General features: G+C 42.0%; 1 protein-coding gene across 3 annotated transcripts in view; it reads right to left on the reverse strand.

The window, feature by feature from the left end:
- Nucleotides 1-18,193, reverse strand: part of robo4 (roundabout, axon guidance receptor, homolog 4) — a 28,707-nt gene that overhangs the window by 3,211 nt on the left and 7,303 nt on the right. For 2 of the 3 annotated variants that reach the window (XM_084373823.1, XM_084373825.1), the window contains exons 2-18: nucleotides 17,688-18,017; nucleotides 14,988-15,145; nucleotides 13,662-13,782; nucleotides 12,982-13,120; nucleotides 12,507-12,634; nucleotides 11,417-11,532; nucleotides 11,102-11,333; nucleotides 10,852-10,973; nucleotides 9,960-10,131; nucleotides 8,726-8,923; nucleotides 8,518-8,560; nucleotides 8,123-8,235; nucleotides 6,840-7,166; nucleotides 6,503-6,607; nucleotides 6,103-6,250; nucleotides 2,970-3,209; nucleotides 1,898-2,250 (exon numbers count right to left, since the gene is read on the reverse strand). In XM_084373823.1, coding sequence (XP_084229949.1) covers nucleotides 1,898-2,250; nucleotides 2,970-3,209; nucleotides 6,103-6,250; nucleotides 6,503-6,607; nucleotides 6,840-7,166; nucleotides 8,123-8,235; nucleotides 8,518-8,560; nucleotides 8,726-8,923; nucleotides 9,960-10,131; nucleotides 10,852-10,973; nucleotides 11,102-11,333; nucleotides 11,417-11,532; nucleotides 12,507-12,634; nucleotides 12,982-13,120; nucleotides 13,662-13,782; nucleotides 14,988-15,145; nucleotides 17,688-18,017 — 3,045 coding nt within the window. The remainder of the gene's footprint in view (nucleotides 1-1,897; nucleotides 2,251-2,969; nucleotides 3,210-6,102; nucleotides 6,251-6,502; nucleotides 6,608-6,839; nucleotides 7,167-8,122; nucleotides 8,236-8,517; nucleotides 8,561-8,725; nucleotides 8,924-9,959; nucleotides 10,132-10,851; nucleotides 10,974-11,101; nucleotides 11,334-11,416; nucleotides 11,533-12,506; nucleotides 12,635-12,981; nucleotides 13,121-13,661; nucleotides 13,783-14,987; nucleotides 15,146-17,687; nucleotides 18,018-18,193) is intronic. The other variant, XM_084373824.1, reaches the window with a different exon arrangement.

An 18,193-nucleotide genomic window follows, 5' to 3' on the forward strand; every position in this document is an offset into this window, starting at 1 on the left:
GATGCCTCACGTCCCACCTACCACAAGTTTTTGTGTTGTAAAATACTTTTACAGGCGGAATTAAATTAGTCCAATGTTATATAGACGAAAATTATTTATTGTGTGCTGCTTATATTTTTGAATGTGGGCTTTTTAGTCTACATACCGGCCACACAGCATGTCTTTTGTTAACAGAATAGCCTAAACCTTCAAAATCAGACAAATAGGATCAAAATCTCTTCAATTCAGCAAGAATAAAAAGTTTCTATAAAACGTCAACATCTAAACCAATCAATTGGTTAGATCAGGCGACAGCCAGGCGTTTGCAAGACAAATCTAACTGGCTGGCATTGTGCGGCAATCTCAAATAAGCCTAATGTCTCCTTAACCCAAAAAAAAGTCTCCATACAGCTCATCTAGCGTAATCCAAGTAAATTTGAGTTGATTTGAACAATATGTACCCCGATTAAGAACACACATGACATTTTCCAAGCTTGTTTCGCTTGAACAGTCTTTTTATATGTTGGCGCTATTGAAAGATGCTACAACGGTAAGATAGTAGATCAAAAGCCGAAAATGTAACGTTCAATCTGACAATCTGAGGCCTTGTTGCTGCAACTTCAGCAGAGTTCACGCTCCCAGGTAGCAGTTAAACACTAAGGTATGCAGAGAACACATTTTTCTTGTTGATCTTGTTGAGTGGCACTCCCATGGGGGTGCACACTAACACCTTTAGCTTAGCAGCTACAGTGAAGAGTTTGGCATTAAAAGGGTGTAAATAATGTATTTAAATATCAATTTGGAACCTTGGGGGCTAATCTGGAGATTTGGATTATGCCGGACGAGCTCTCCTTCATTTATTTAGGAGAATGCAGCAACACTGTTCGGCTGCAAAGCACCCAAAATGTTTTGTGGACTATGAAACTTCACCCGACTTTCCATCAGCATCAGAGTGAAAAAGTAATGACTGAATCTTCATTTTAGGGTGAACTGTTCCTTCAAAGATGAAAAGTGACCACAGCTCTCGGTCAGCAAATCACTTTGAAATCATATTATTAAACTTTAATATAAGCTATGTGAGACTACATTATCAGCTGCAGAGCAAACACTTAGTGTTTTGTTCACGTCGCACTGCTGTTTGTGTGAAAAATGGCCGAGGTAGAGAACAGCCAAAAGTGAGAGTTTGGCAAATGGATTAAAAGTGAATGGTGCCTGCAGAGGGAGAGCAGAGTGACTGATGAGAGGACTCAGGAGGGAGGGATGACTCATCTGCGGGTTCAATTTGCTGAAATGTCCTAAGTAATTGCCTGGTGCTACCTTAGATATTCAACTTAATATCTTTGTCTCTCACACCAACAGACACATGCAAAACCACTGATGTACACCTACTCAGACATGTATGTGTACATACTCTTACTGTATGTGAGCATGCAAGAGATGAGTACAATCGTCCAAAAAGCCTTCATTCTTTCTTAGAATCTTAAACATCAGAAACATAAGAACACTCAGTTTCCTGGTCCTGTTTGACAGAGTTCCTGTAACTCATTAGTCTGCCTATAGGGGTGCATGTTACCATCATTCACAGATGGAGGGCACCATCTAGTGGAGAAGTATAAAAACACAACAGGAAAGGATGATTTGGCCACTTCTGTTTTTGCCGTTTTATTTCCCAAAATCATAATGATGACATGTTTAGTGGTAGCCTAAAGGTTAGAGAAGGTGGGTTGGGTAAAGTGAAAGGCAGCGTTTGCCCCTCGAGAGAGCGGTGAACTCTCCTTGAATACATAAAGGTAAAAAACAAACAAAAAAACCTCAAAAAAACTCATGTAATTTCCCTGGTTTTCCATTCTAAGATGAACCTGTTGTATTTTTTCAGTGAGCATCAGTCAGTAGTAAACAAGGTTCCCCCTCTGCTTACCTGACAAGGAGGCTGCGCTCATGGTCTCCGCTGCCACTGCCAGCAAGCGGGCAAAGTTGGTGCTGTCATTAGTGTAGCAACTGTCCACCGAGCTGATGAGGCTGGTACGTGCGCTGGCCATGTTGCCGTCCATCACTGAGCTCCAGGTGTTCCACAGTGAGCTGTCCCATTCGCTGTAGCAAGAAGAAGGTGTGCTCTGGAGGCGGGCACGTCGCAAGCCAATTGGTGGGGCCTCAGGCTCATCAGTGTCAGAGTCATCCTCCAGCTGAGTGGAGCGGACTGGCCCGCAGATGTAGCCCAAGTTGGGGGAGAAGGGGTTGGGCAGGGAGGGATGCTGCACAGGCAGGGCACTGCTGACAGACAGGGATGGTGTGGTCAGGTAACTACATATGTTATAAACTAAATCAAGTGAATAAACTCATCAAGAAGGCAGAGTCTGTTGTTGGCTCTAAGCTCTATGCCTCGATGCTGGCAAAACTGCTGGCAATCATGGACAATGCCTCTCACCCCCTCCACAAAACTCTGGACAAGCTTAGCTTCAGCAACAGACTCATTCAACCCCGCTGCCCAAAGGAACCGCACAGGAAATCGTTCCTTTCTGGTGCCATCAGACTTTATAACGCTCACTCTATAACACACAAATAATGTGCTTTAAATTATTATTACTGTATATACTGCACCTTATCCTCTCGCACCTTATGTTCCTCTTACCTTGTCTCTTCTACCTCAGTATTTTTTCAGTTTAAAAAATAAGTTAAAAACTATGAATAGAAGGTGTTTCTTGCTTGTAATAAAGTAAAAAAAAACAAACAAACAAAAAAAATGCCAATGGAACAAGTAAGAATCCTCTAAAAACAAGTCCCATTTATCTCACTGAAAAGTAACCATTTACGTAACATGATTGTGTCTTACATGAAGTGTAATCAGAAGAAATCATGTCTGCCCAGTAGTGACTGATGTTTTTTCTAAAACATAAGATTTTTCCTATAAAGATGTGCTAGGATCTTAGCCTGACAATTAGGACCAAGTGAGTAAAAGCTGCACTGAGCACCAGTCTCCTCTGTGTCTTTACCTGCATCTCTCAGGTTTAGGACTGAGCTCCAGATACTGGGTGGCTTCCTCTGCTGTCAGGGTGCCACCCTGTTCATCATCCGTTGACATGTAATAAGACGTAGCAGACATGTGGCTGTAGGATGGACAGTTCTTGTTGTTGTTGTTGGTGGTGGGTCCTGGTTGCCCACAGCAGCCTGATGCAGCACACACTGACTGGAGAGAGCCCGCGTCCACTGTCAGCTTTGTAGAACGACTGGAGCTGAGGAAAATACAACAGACTGATATGTGAGACTCTGTCTCCTTTTTTTGGCCCACTTCCTCTTAAATCATTATCTTAATAAACATCAATGGATGCTAACACATAGGCATGGATCAACATTTTGGAAATATATTTGGTTGCTTTCTTCACTAAGTGAAATTGTCTGATAGATATACATACGTGATGTGGCAAGGCCAGCAGCACATCACAGACTACAGGACCACCACCAGCACCATCAGCTCCACAGACAGCCTGCTGGATGACCTCAATACCTTTTACACCCACTTTGAGACCTCCAGCCACACCACAAAGAGGAGGCACACACACACCGGGACCACCCGACCCCCCTTCCCTCCACCAATCGTCTCATCAGGCCAGGTACACAAAGTCCTGAGGAAGATCAACCCACTGCAAGGCAGCTGGACCAGACAGTGTCCCTGGGCGGGCTCTCAGAGCATGTGCCAACGAGCTGGCTGACGTTCTCACCTCCATCTTCAACCTTTCCCTCAGCCACTACACTGTTCCCTCCTGCTTCAAGACCACAACCATCGCCCCCCTTCCCAAGAAGAGCCCACCCACCTGCCTGAATGATTACAGACCAGTAGGACTCACTCCAATCGTCATGAAGTGTTTTGAGAGAGCGGTGCTGACCCACATTCAGAGCAGCATACCGGACCCCCTGGACCCCCTGCAGTATGCCTACCGGCCCAACAGGTCCACCTAAGACGCTGTCGCTGCTGTTCTCCACTATTCCCTCTTCCACCTGGAAAATAAAGACTCCTACATCAGGACTACAGCTCCGCCTTCAATATGGACATCCCCCACAAACTCACCCACAAACTATCTACACTTGGTCTGCACCCCACCCTCTGTGACTGGCTCCTAGACTTTTTGACTGGCAGGCCCCAGTCTGTCAGGATTGGTAATAAGACTTCAGCCAGCATCAGTACAAATATTGGCACTCCACAGGGATGTGTCCTCAGCCGCATCCTCTACACCCTGTTCACCTACGACTGTATCGCCTCCCACAAGGACAACATCATCCTAAAGTTTGCGGACGACACCGCAGTGATAGGATGCATCACTGGTGGGGACGAAGCGGCCTACAGGAGGGAGGTGGCCAGTCTGGGGTCATGGTGTGAGGACAACAACCTCACCCTCAACACGGACAAGACGAAGGAGATAATAGTGGACATGACGAAGAAGAGGAGACCTCATCAGCCACCTCACATCCGGGAGCTTGAAGTAGAGAGGGTGAGCAGCTTTAAATACCTGGGCGTCCACATCAGTGAAGACCTCACTTGGTCATTCAACACCACACAGCTGGTAAAGAGGGCCCAACAGCGGCTGTGTTTTCTGAGGAGGCTGAGGAAGTTTGGCATGTCGCCTGAGATCCTCAGCAACTTCTACAGCTGCGTTGCTGAGAGCATCTTGACCTGCTACTGCTATGGACTGCAAACACCTGCAGAGAGTGGTAAAGACTGCTGAGAAGATCACCAGGACTCCACTGCCCTCTCTGCAGAGCATCTACCACCGCAGAGTCTACAGGAGAGCCGCCTCCATCCTCAAGGACCCCACCCACCCCCAGCATGGACTGTTCACACTTCTACCCTCAGGCCGGAGGTACAGAAGTGTTAAGTCCACCAGACTAAAGAGCTCTTTCTTTCCCACTGCCATCAGACTCCTAAACAGCAGATAGGAGTTACAATCACTCTACCTCATATAACTGTCCCGACTGTTTACAATTTATTACATTTTCAATTGCACGGCTCATATTTGCACAGTTTTATTATTATTATTATTGTTGTTGTTGCTTTTTTAAATTTATTTTTCACATGTTGCCTTTTAAAAGTGCTTTATTTTGTATATTTCTGTTGTATATATTTATGTTTCTTTTTACATTGTTGACACTCTGTGGACAGCAAATGAAGAATTTCATTGTACAGGGAAACATGTTTCCTTACTGTGCATATGACATTAAACACTTTGAATCTGAATCTTGAATCTTGAATCTAGAAGGTTCAAAATGTTTACAGCAACAGTTCCAAAACAGTTATAAAACATCTATTAGAAGATTTTGGTGACCAATATCTTCACTACATCAGTCCCAACAAAACCCTTAGTACTCCTTTCATTTAACAAAATCTAAATGATTAGATACAGTTATTAAGTTATAATTATGTTACTGGTAGACCCCAGCAATATGAATGTCAAGTTTCACCAGTGACTAACATTATATATTCCTTTCCTTTCTTCCTCCTCCGTGCCTACAGTTCCTTGTTCTCCCAGTTGGTACTGAGAAACAACAGGCTTCAGGTCTTCTATCTGCAGTCTATATATGAAGTTCTACATGTGCCTGTCCTTGAGAAGCAGAAACTAGCTTGGTTTCCTGTGTTTTAACTCACAGATACATGTCTGCAAAAACAAGATCCTAATCATTTTTGTTTCCAGGTGTGGCCATTTCCTTGGCCTCTCATCAGGACAAAAACATACTCAGAGGAAGGAAGTTTAGATCATCTCGTACCAATAAGGCATTAAGAAGACTTCAACACGAGAGGATGTACTGCCAGCAGACCTGGTTTTTGAAACATGGCATTCAGCTAGATTTTGATTGCTTGATTACCTATCTGTACGGAGCCATTTTTTTCATCTGTAGAGAAACAGGTTGCTTTAAACATGTATATCATACATTGGAGCCAAACTCAGCTGAACTAGAACAGATATACGGTGAAACATTGCATAAAATGAGGTGTGATTGTCTGTGACCATACAGTGCATGAAACCGTGCACACCTCAAAGTCCAATGTGTCGTGTCCACAGAAGTGAATGGATATGGCTGTTTATGACAATTCAGCACTGATCTTCTCCACCCTGAGCAGAGTGTGTCTCTTACCCTTCATCTGAGGTGAGGCTGTGTGTGTCCGCAGTGTCCTGTATGGGAAGTGGTGGTGGGGGGGGCAGCATGTCCACTAGGTGTAATGATGCAGAGTAATGCAGCAGGCGAGGACAGCCAGCAACTTTACTACACTCTTTTTGTCCACCTGGACAAAAACACAGGACATGTCAGAATAGAATAATGTATATCACTAATTACTAATACCAAATTATTACCATTATCATCTCAAACTTGTGGTATAGTTTGTGGTCCTGCTCAACTATAAGCACTGATTTATTATTACAAGATTACAGTCCTGTTTCTAAAAGTGTAAGTGAGTGTGTCTCTCCCACTCACTCTCATTGGTGACATGAGAACTGGTGTGTGGACGATAATGGCTGTATAGATTTTGTCTTACTGTGCCGGCCTGATGGTATGTGACTGAGTCTCTGTTTGTAGATACTGGATGGACAAGCCTGGGTCCCGGTTGGCACTATGGGGACGCTGTTCGCTGCATGCAACTCTAGGGACAAAGGAATGAGTTAAACTAGGACACATTACCCAATATTATATGATGATATACTGGAAAATATTCTAACCAAAACTGTATTACTGTCACATTCATATAATTTGACTACATTCTGAAGTGGTGTGTCAGAAGTTAAAATGCAGATACAAACAAAGACAGAGGACTGTGACAATAAACTGCAGTAGTGGTATTAACATCACTGTCCCAAGTGTTCACCACTATTCACCCTGCTTGCTGTGGCTCTTCTCCCATGACTCCCTCAGCACACCCATCTTGGGCTGGGGGCGTATGGCCTGTTTCCACGGTAGCAACTCCTGACTACCAAAGGGCGGGGTCTTTGCAATAGGCTGAGTGAATATCTGGATGGTCTCAGTTCCTTGTTGATAGGGCAGACCATGAGGCATTTTAGGACAACGCTTGGGACTGCTGAAGGTCTTGAGGCCGTTGCCCATCAGGTCCACGTAAAAAGTGCCATAGACGCCGCAGCTGTCGGTCACAATGGGGACAGCCGAGTCCAGACAGCTGGGGTCCTTCTTGGATGAAACTGGGAGGCCTAATGAGACACAGACGGATATGTACAGACATTCCAAAGCACATGGTACCTCATTATGGTAATGAGGTTTACTGTCCTTATCTACAAGTCTTCATCAGAATTTATGGAATTCGGTAGGAAGGTAATCTGTCACTGGTACAGTTTATTTTATCCTAGCCAAGGAAAAAAACAAAACAAAACAAAACACTGTCAACTTTTAGTTCTGGTTTGGTCTGGTTGACTTAATATGGACAGACCAACAGCAAGAAGTCATGGACTGACAGGTAAATCATTGATTAGACAGTTTTGATTATATTTATGTTGTCAATTTAAAACTGTACAACAAAAATATAATTAATGTTTAACCTGATCAACTTCATTATTTTTGGTAAATATCTGCTTATTCTAAATTTGATTTTTAAATTTGACAGTCAGTTTCAGACAAGTTGGGACAGGGGCAACAAAAGACTGGGAAAGTGGTGGAACGCTCCAAAAACACCTGTTTGGAACTTTCCACAGGTAAACAGGTTCATTGGTAACAGGTGGTAGTATCACGGCTGGGTGTGAAAGGTGCATCCCTGAAAGGTGTTCACAAGAAAGGACGGGGTGAGGTTCACCACTTTGTCAAACACATGATAGTTTAAAGGACTCATGAACACTTTGTAAAGCTGTTGTCAGTTAACGGTTTGTTTGCAAATGACTGCATTGTTTTGTTTTTTTTACATTTTACACAGATTAACAGTGTTCACACCAGGCCAAACAAACTCAACTAAATGGGTAAACAAATCAGATTTGATTTTACCAAACCAAACAGATTACATGTGAAAGGAGCCTCTGATTAGTGTCTCACCATATTAACAAATTATCCATTTTATCTGCAGTTGGATAGGCTAGTATTCACATCCAGTTTATCATGTGTTTCAGGGCATTAGACCACATTTTTACACTCCTCATCTGTGTCAATGTGTGATACTCACTGGTGCTCCTGATCCCAGAATGTTTCTGACCTTGGGCCCATAAGTCCTGATACTTCTGGTTGAAGGCAGGTCTCCAGCCTCCAGAAATCCAAGGAGAGTCTGGCGCTGCCATCCTGTAGAGGAAGCAGCACATGTCACTTAAAGAAAAAGAATGCCTTTGTATTGTTATGAGTTGATCCATTCAAGATAAATACTTCTACTACACTTCATATAGGTCTAAGTAAATCTCAATTGGCATGCGAAGTATCAGATTTTACTTAAAATAAAAATATTGAAATACTTAGAATACAATTAGATTGGGCAGTTTGGATATATTCTTATGACTTCAGTGACATGATATCTAACATGACATCATATTTGTAAACACCTAGCTCTGCCAGTTTTCTCCACTTTACCTGTGTTTTATGATAAGATCTTCACTGGTTAGTCTGTGCAAACCTAAGAAAAAAATTAACAAAATTATATCAAACAGCTCTTTACATTTTGTACATAGCTTTATCAGACTTGAAGTGCTGCAGGTGCAACTTAGATTCAGCTTTAACCCACTGAAACCTAACACCTTTATATATGGTATATAAACACTGAACCTGTGTGGAGACACACCTTTAGCCCTGCCATGTCCTGGTAACAAGTGGCCTGTCCTGCTGTGGCGCCTGAAGAGGAACACAGCTGCAACCATCAAAACACACCACAGGAGGGCGCCAATGCTGCCGATCAACACTGGGTCTTGAAGCAGAGCCAGGACCTGAGACAGATCCCGTCTTTGGCTCTCTGACTCAGGGGAAATGCCCCTTTGTGAGTCTGAAAAGCAAATACAAAGCAGATGAAATCAGATATTAATCCTCAAAAATGACCCGGCTGAGTTTTTATTTTCTAAAATCCCCTTTTTAATTTTTTTAATGTAAACTATTTTTATTTCACTACCATTTTAATGCACAACATGGGTCAAGATTACCCATATTCATTTCTTTGTAAACTCATACAGTGTCTAGCTTGCTTTTGAGTGACACAAACACAAACATTATTTTTATTCTTCCTTTCTTACTTTATGTTTCAACATAGGTTTGGTATGTCTGTGTAACTTTTGCACACGGGATAAAAATACATGTATTCACGTGTATGTGTGAATGTACCAACTACCACAGAAGCAGTTCTGAGTATTTTGTCAGGTATTTACATGTCTGTCTTTTTGTCTGTGGACAGATTTTGTCAGCGCAATAACATTACAAACATGCAAGATGCAGTCAGGAAACTTTGCAGGTGCGTAGGTGAGATCAAATTGAAGGTCGAGGTTGAAGATGGATGTGGTCTAAGCATGGGCGCCAGAAGTAGAGGGATAGGAATTAGGGAAGGGACCAATGGCCCTCAGCCTTTAGCCCCCGGCCTACACAGTTGTCACAAAATTTTAAAGGTGTGTTGTATGAATTTTAAAAAATAAAGGCCAAAGGTGTTGTTCCACCCATGAGTACACAGCAGTCACGTAATAATTTATAAATGACTACTAAAGGCTATGGGTCGGATCATCAACGTGATGACTGGCACCATGGCTGGTGTGATCCCATCACAAGATGGTCTCTAGGCTGCAGGGGAGGAATAAGGCAGCGAAATCCAAGAGCAAGGTCGAGACAACGGAGGCTTAGGAAGAAGAGGAGTTATAAGCCGTGTCTATCTTTGTATTTTATTTTTAAGTCATATTTGTATACATGGGTCGTATATAAATGATAACATCTCTTCTTTAATGTGCTTAGATTACACAGACACAGCTAGCATTTTATTTGTGCACTGTTCCGATATAGAAATTAACAGCTAAATTTTCCCTAAATGCCCTTTTGCTCACTGATGACAAATCCATGGGGGTCACTCAGCCTTCCCACTCCAGCTCCATTGACAGCTGCTATAGTGATCCAGTATTGTTTCCCTGGTTTGAGAGTAGAGATAACAAGGTTGTGCTGGCCACTATCCACTGTCCAGTTCTGGGACTGCTGCTCCTCAGACTCCAAACACCACACCTGGAAAAACAATTTGCATCCTTAAGACATCTAGGATCATTAATCTTTCTTTTGTTAAATACGTATCTATCAAAGTACTGCAGCTCTCTGTAGTCATTGTGCTAACGATAAGTTCACCCAAAAATAGATAATTCAGTCATGATCTACTCACCCCCATACTGATGGATAGTCAAAGACAAAACATTTCTGGAACTTGATGGCATAACAGCATTCTCTTAAACAACTGAAGTAGATGGGGATTGTTTTAAAACATAAAAAAACATAAAATGGATTCATACAGCTTGTCTGGCATAATCCAAGTCTCCAGATGGCCCCCAGATCCAACATTAATTTGAAGACGTTCTTTAGACCATTGACACGTGGTCAAGCTCGAGGTTCCACATCAGACTGGGTGTGCACTATCACTTTTAGCTTAGCTGCTACATGGGAGATTTTGGCTTATAAAACAGTGTAAATACCATGTTGTCAAATCAATTTGGGGTCGTTATTTTTTTTGTCCCCAGCTACTTCAGTTGTTTAGGAGAATGCTGCAATGCTGTTTTGCCATCAAGTTCCAGAAATGTTTTGTAGACTACAAAAAACATCGGCATGGGGGTGAGTAGATAATGATTACATTTTCATTTTTGTGTGAATTTATCCCTTAAAGATGAAAACTGACCACAGCTCTAGATCAGGAAATGATACTACATTGGTGTGTCATAAGTGTTATCCAATGAATACCTGGTAACCCTGTATGATACCATTGTGGGTGTCATGAGGAGGAGGCTCCCAGCTCAAATGGATGGTGTTATTCTGCTCATGGCTCACTGTTATGGACACAGTCATCGGAGAGGCACTGGGCACTGCATAATGAGGGTTGAGTGCACTATTATCATCTAAACATGGCTGTGTATTCAACTTCAGTAAATGACATATAAGTTTTAAAAAGCAAAAAAAGGACACAACTAACTTTCATCAAAACATTCCTCACCTGTCTCAGGGACTCTGAGGTGCCGGGTGTTGCTCTCCCTCCCATACAAGTTGCTGCCATAGGGACGGACTTTGAACTCATACTTGTAGCCTTTCTTTAAGGGGCCCACCTGAGTCTGAAAGCTGGGCAGTGTCACCTTCCTTGCTGCCCAGTCGGAGCTGGCAGGCAGCAGAGAGCGATACAGTACCTCAAAGCCATCTAGGTAATGAGGCTGGACTGGAAGGGACTGGAGCTGGTAAGAGAGAAAACACAACTTGGATCACACGCCTGAAATATTGACACTTTCTCCGAAACGCTCAATTAGCTCGCTCATACCTTCCACTGTAGTTGGGACATGTTGGACCCCGGGGCCACGATGGTGACATTTTCCAGAGTAACTCGCAGCGCTGACAGCTCTTTGTGGAGGTCTTTCTGTTTAGTGCTGGCAGCCTCTGGAAACACAAGGAGTTCTTTTTATTTATGTTTTACATTTATTTGAAAAGATTCCAAAATATATTTACATCAAGCTTATCTTTCTTTTTACCAGAAAAGGAAAAAAAAGCGTGAAATAAATGTGTGTTTTTTCTCAAGGTATTTCACTCTACAGTATGTACATGTCACCAGTGGAGCGAGTGTGTGTTGTGTGTGTTTTGTACTGTTCACAAACCACTAGCAGTTGTGCAATGTGCTTTGCCATTGTACATATGTGCAACTGTTGTAATGCTTGTACTAATACTGGATGAAGGCCTTGTAGATTAAACATCATAAATAAATATACCAGCAGACAGTGTGCAGTTTTTAACTTCCATGCAGGTAATGTGGAACATGTAACATTCAATCACACTTACTAAAACTAAATTAGCGTATAAAAATCCTAAAAAAGCTCTTACCCCCAAACTGAAAACTCTCAATAAACCAGTAACAGTGATTTGGGCATCTTGTATGTGTGTCCAAATTACACTGGGCAGAGTGCTCTTCTGGACAATGTGCATATCTATTAGATGAGCCAACATTACCCTGAATCCAGCCACATGAATGTCTGGTTTTACTCTTACTATAACTCCTGTTAACCACAAACATTTCAGTCTGTTTGTGGCTGCTTTCTTGAATTCATCCATATTTGAATAATATTATTTGAATGATCTCTCAGAGAGCCAAGATCCTTCTTGTTTAATCCCAATAGCAAAGAGCTTTTTACTAACAGACATCGTAATAAACTACCTTTGAAGTCCAATCAGACTACTCAAATTGGCCGCAGGGAAACCTGTCACAGCTACATTTGGTCAAAAATCCAAAAATGCATTTGCTCAGCACTTTACACTTATACTCTCACTGAGTCAGCCGGCCCAAAACAAAACTGTCAACTGAAAACAGTCCACGGTGAAAGACATTTTGGAGACCCCTGCTTTTTTAAACATCCTCTTACCTTCCACAACTAGCTGTGCGCTGGCAGTGACCACACCTATATCATTGGCAGCAGTGCAGATGTACTTCCCAGCATCCTGGGCTGTCACATAATGGATCTGGAGAGTCTTGTCTGGGTTTACAAGATACCTTTACACATATATAGAGCAGTTAGTTATTTACATGTACTGGCCCTGAGGAAATGTGCTAGCAGCTGAAAAGCTAAAGTGAAACCTTCAATGGCTGTATAGGAATATGAATAATAATGAAGTATATGTTCAACCTATTGTTTGAGCAGTTACTTAGCACAGCTCCCAGCTAAAGGTTATATCTGTGCAGACTTACTGTCAAACCTGAAGTTAAATCTTTGTTTTTCATTTGAATTTCTTACAGCTGCAGTGTGAAACTAATATTTTTGGTCTTCTGCACGTTACGGTACTCTAAATGCAAATATACATTTCATGGATATATTTCTGTGTCTTGCCATAATAAAGTACCTGCCATTCGGGAGAGACCCCTGCTCCCTGCCCCAGACCAAAGCAGGTGGGGGGTCACCTTCAGCTTGGCAGTAGAACTGGGCAGACTCCCCCATTCTCACAGACACATTTTCTGGCTTCAGCACCAACACGGGTTTGGCTGCAGCAGAAGAGAAGAGAACTCAGTACTGTATACTGTGTGGTTGGTTTGTAAAGGGGATCCTCTTTTTGTGAAGATAAAAAAACAAGTCTAAAATAAAAAATTCATTCAACACATAGAGCTGAACTGATATTGTTAAATGCACTGTATGTAATTTCTGCCACTATAGGTCTCTCAATCAAAACAGAAGACATAAGCAGCATGGGATCTGTTGCTGTCTTCATTGTTTAACAACCACCATTGGTGATGAAAACCTAAATGTGACTCAGGCAGAAATGTTTAAACTTTATGGTTAGTGTCATTCACTGACTTCCTTCCTCACTCTCTGAATTATAGCAACAGACGACCAAATGAAACGCACCTTGAGTACACTTGTGGGTTTCTTTGGTTTGAACATTGTTGGAAACATTTGGGATAAAGATGTACACAACTCAACAAAATATATCACAAAGGTCTAGTTGTTTCTAAACGTTGTAATGCAGTGATATTACACATTATATCTTTAAAGCAGTGATAAGCAGTCATGGGAATGTTTTCTCACCCAGCACAGAGAGCCGAGCCGCCCTGCTCTGTCTCGCTCCCACGATGTTGCTGGCCTCACACACATAGGCACCAGAGTATTTCTTCTCTGCAGGAGCAATGATAAGCTTCCCAGTCAGCTCCTTCAGCACAAGCACAGTGCAGACAGCAGGGAAGAGACAGGATGCACAGTTCGGTGAGCACTTTATCAGAAATATACACTTCAAATGTGATGTGCGTATGGCTTCAATCGCTTTGTGTAAGATAAGCAGGTACTATACATGATCCTCTGCTGCTCAATATGAACTCATGTCTACCTTATCTATTTGAAAAAAAGGTTTCTATTCTGACGCTTGCAATATAATACAATAGAGTTTATCCATCTCTTTGGGGTTACATAAATATATGCTTTTTCATCATACTATGAAGAATCAAACTGTAACATAAAGTAATGCTTTGATAGAGACAAGAGCTTAAGTTCTTTACTTTACTTATGTCTGTGTTTGCCTTCTTCTAATTTCCGATTGGATGTCATGTCTTATTCACTTTTGAATTCATCATAACATCACCACACACCAACTTCTTCATTCAGATATGCCAGGACATCATGACAAAAAGAGACACAATGCTTGAGTGACATTTGGCACCTGGTGCACAAAGGGAGCCGTGAGTTGAAAGGTTATAACATGAAGGAAGAAGGGTGTTATCTCTGCATCACTGATGGGTTTTTAAAGCAGGTTTTGATCCTTTGATTGTTGTTGTGGTTGTTATTCCCCTCCTTCAACCCACACAGCACAGGTGACGAAAAACAAAAACATTTATAGACTGATCAGTAATGACAAGAATCGTTTCATCAATTTAACGCTGGCTCATTAGGGGTGACAATCACAAAGAAGCTCATGATTCGATACGATACCATGTAAGAAACAATTGCTCACGATAACGATGGTATCATGATACAGTGGTTTTGCAAGACATCATCTATCGATACATCACTGATACATCACACTCTGTCTAACTCAAGAATACAAAATAACCCTTAACAAGCAAGGTGCAGGAATTGTGTCTTTATTCACTGCATCGTAGCATCAGTTTCACAAAATTTGACATAAGCGATGTATAAAAAAGAGCATAGGGTCCTAGCTTAGTGGCTCTTTATCAATCACAGTGACTGCAACCTGTCCATGGCCATGTGTATTTTCACCTCCTGCTGCTACCTTTACATTATGCAGTTCATAGTTTTGAATTAGTAAGGTTAGAATCTTCCGTAAAAGTGACATGATATTTTTCAGACATGACACCGATTTGTAAAACTATCATCACAGTCATGCAGAGACGGAGTGCTTACAGTGTAGTGGTGATCAGCGTTGTCGATGGGCCGGCCATCCCTCTTCCAGATGACATTAGGTTCAGGGTGTCCCACTGGGGGGCCACAGTTTAAGACAGCCACTTCCCCCTCTGCCACCTCCACATCACTGGGCTGCACAGTGAACTCCTCCTCCAGCACTACAATAACAGAGTCAGGGTTACCCTCAGTTAGTCAACATAAACTTCATGGCCATGAAAACTCTACTCTGAACTGTCAGGAGATTTTAAGCAAGCATTTCAAATTAGGTGTCTTCCCCTCAGCTGGAAATAAAGTGGAAAAAAACAGAATAAAAATCATATTAACACATATTCAGCAACAGACCACCCTTACAGTATGTCTTGTCTCATGGACATGTGGTACATTAATGGGTTCAAGCGATGCTCTGTGTGGGGTCCTATAGATCCCAGGCTCTCTTCAAAAACTCTATAAACATACTCAAAACTATATAATCACCTTGATACTTTGTGATTTTGCTTCACACCATCAGAACTTCTTCAAAATATAAATAGTTTCAGACTACAGAAAATGACTCATAACTTGTGTTAATGCTCTGTAGCTGTAAAACATAGATATATACAATGGATGTTCATACGCTCTAAATGTGTGATTTGTGCTGACAGGACTGTTTACGTGGCACAATCTTAAATCCAACTAAGTCTACTAGAATTTCTGTTATTAGAATTTTATGAGACTTTTTCAGAAGTCTAACAGAAGTGAAACCTCAGTGGCACTAATTGATCCAAAACATAGATAACATCATTATGTAGAAAAACATATTCAACTTTTCTTTGTCTGAAAATGACTTTTTGACATACATAAACCATAAACAACATAATATAACAAACTAATAAATACTAAATATTTCCTTGTTTGGTGCAATAACTTACGGAAGCCCTAAAGGGCCATGCATTTATACATTTTATTTCCTCCGTTTTCCCGTGATAACGAGTTAATTTCATTTGTTTTCTCGAGATCTCGAGTTATTATCTCCAAATAAGAACTGCCGTTTTCCCGAGATAACGGGATAATTTTCTCGAGATCTTGAGATAACGAAACTTTGTTTTCCGGAGATAACGATATAAGTAATTTGAAATCTCGAGATATGTGAGATATGTGATATGATAGGCCTGAGATTATGGAGACGCCCGGGCCCTCATAGCTGGTCAGCTATGTAGTTAACGACGACATCAGGCTCACTTAGATTGCGCCGCTGATATAGCTGAAGCCTTGCTAGCTGTCTCTTTAGATTACGCACACTAACGTGTATATTACCTGTACTAGCAAGGCATAATGCTATTTCAGCCTGTGTCAGGCCTTGATTGAAGAGATATGTGACTCGGTGATCGATATGCTCCTGCGCCTCTGACATTGCTACACTGAATGATGTTTCCTGCAATGATTTAATATACTACACTATCGTTTTGTTTTCTCAAGATCTCAAATTAATTATAGCGTCATCTCGGGAAAACAAAGTTTCGTTATCTCGAGAAAAATATCCTGTTACCTCGGGAAAACGGCAGTTGTTATTTTGAGATAATAAGACAATGATGGCAAAACACAAGGGTTAAGTTAGTGTTAAACTTAAGAACTGTTTAGAGCATTTTATGGTCAAGGTTGATATTTGCTGCCATCACTCAAATCCCATAAACATCATCTAAAAACAGACACCTGAAAAAACCCTGCGCTGCCCTGTCTGGCCAAGTCAAATCAATAACAGGTTATCGAAAAAATAAAGCTGGCACTTTGTACTAAAGTTTCTCACAGGAGCAGGCACAAGGCCGATGGCTGACTGAGTGACTTTACGCTTTACCGGCTCCAAAGGCAGGCAGTAAACCAGCTTTTAAAGCCCCATTCACAACCATTAAAGTGACAATATCTGAGTGAATAGCTTTTCTCTACAGAGGAAAACAGGTAGTAACAAGCAGTTACAGTACAATCATTCTGAGGTGGAATTCAAAAATATGACCCTAAAAATGAGTGTAGGGTAATATTTCTTTTTCCACCTTTTAATTTGTGTTCAGCACCAGAAAATCTTTTCTGCTGTTACTGTCTCTTTCTGAGCCATAATCAAAAGACAAAAACTTTCCTACGTTGCCTTTGTCCACTGCAGCGTTAAGTGTCCTGCAGAGACAAGCAGCTGCTGCATGTCGCCTGCCCACTGGGATCCAGATAAGTAAACAGTGAGGGTCCGAGGTCAATTAGCACCACTGATCGACCCCATCCTGTCCAGCAAACATTGACATTGGAGCTCTGTACCCTTTCTGTCTCTGTCACCACATACATCTTCATCAGCCCTCTACATGCGCAAGTGTGTGTGCCAGTGTGAGATGGGGGGGGGGGGGGTTATGCCTTCATCTCCCCTACACTCTCCTCTAAAAGGGTTTAGGGATTCAATTTTCCAGTGTGTGTGTGTGTTAGAGGAAATAGCTTCAGGTGATCTGGCCTGCAAAAACAAAGATTGTATTTGTCTCCATTTTAGAAAAGTTATTAGAATTAAGGATGATAAAACATTGATTAACTTTTGATTTTCAGAGGGTGTTTCTTTTGGTAAGTAGGGACCTTCTTCAATATTGATGATTAACTGAGATTAAATATGATGTATGTTTCCTGCTTTCTTTTTCTTTATATGGTTAAAGGACTACCTGCACTCTACAATCTATTAGGATCCCCCAGTCTTACCTGCAATATACAGGGATGCGTTACGGCTGGTGGCCGTGCCAGCACTGTTCCTGGCCACGCAGGCATAGACACCCTCGTGTGACTGACCTCGCCTTCCTCCTCCTACACTCAGGAAGAAGAGGCTCCCCTCTAGCAAAACCAGTGGCTCCAAATGTCCACCTGCATCATTCAACGTAGCCACAGGCTCTCCGTTCCGCAGCCACTCAATGGTTACTTTCGGGCTGCCATCTGCCCGACAGGAGAGTGTGGCGGGATTCCCAGCTTTCACCACAACATCAGAGGGGTGGAGGACGATGCGGGGTGGCATGTCTTCTCCACGAACTCTGTAACCTGAGGAGAAGACAGATTTGTAGAAAATGTAAAGAGCATCCAAGTGTATATCTAGTAGCAGAGCAGTGACAGAGTGTGTGTTGTAGTTCTGTTTAACCACATTAAATGAACAGTTCACCCAAAAAATGGAAATTCAGTCATTTTCTACTCCCCTGGATGGAAAGTTGGGTGAAGTT

Source organism: Pagrus pagrus (assembly GCF_965226575.1).
Source record: "Pagrus pagrus genome assembly, chromosome: 14".
In the NCBI taxonomy this organism is placed as follows: domain Eukaryota; kingdom Metazoa; phylum Chordata; class Actinopteri; order Spariformes; family Sparidae; genus Pagrus; species Pagrus pagrus.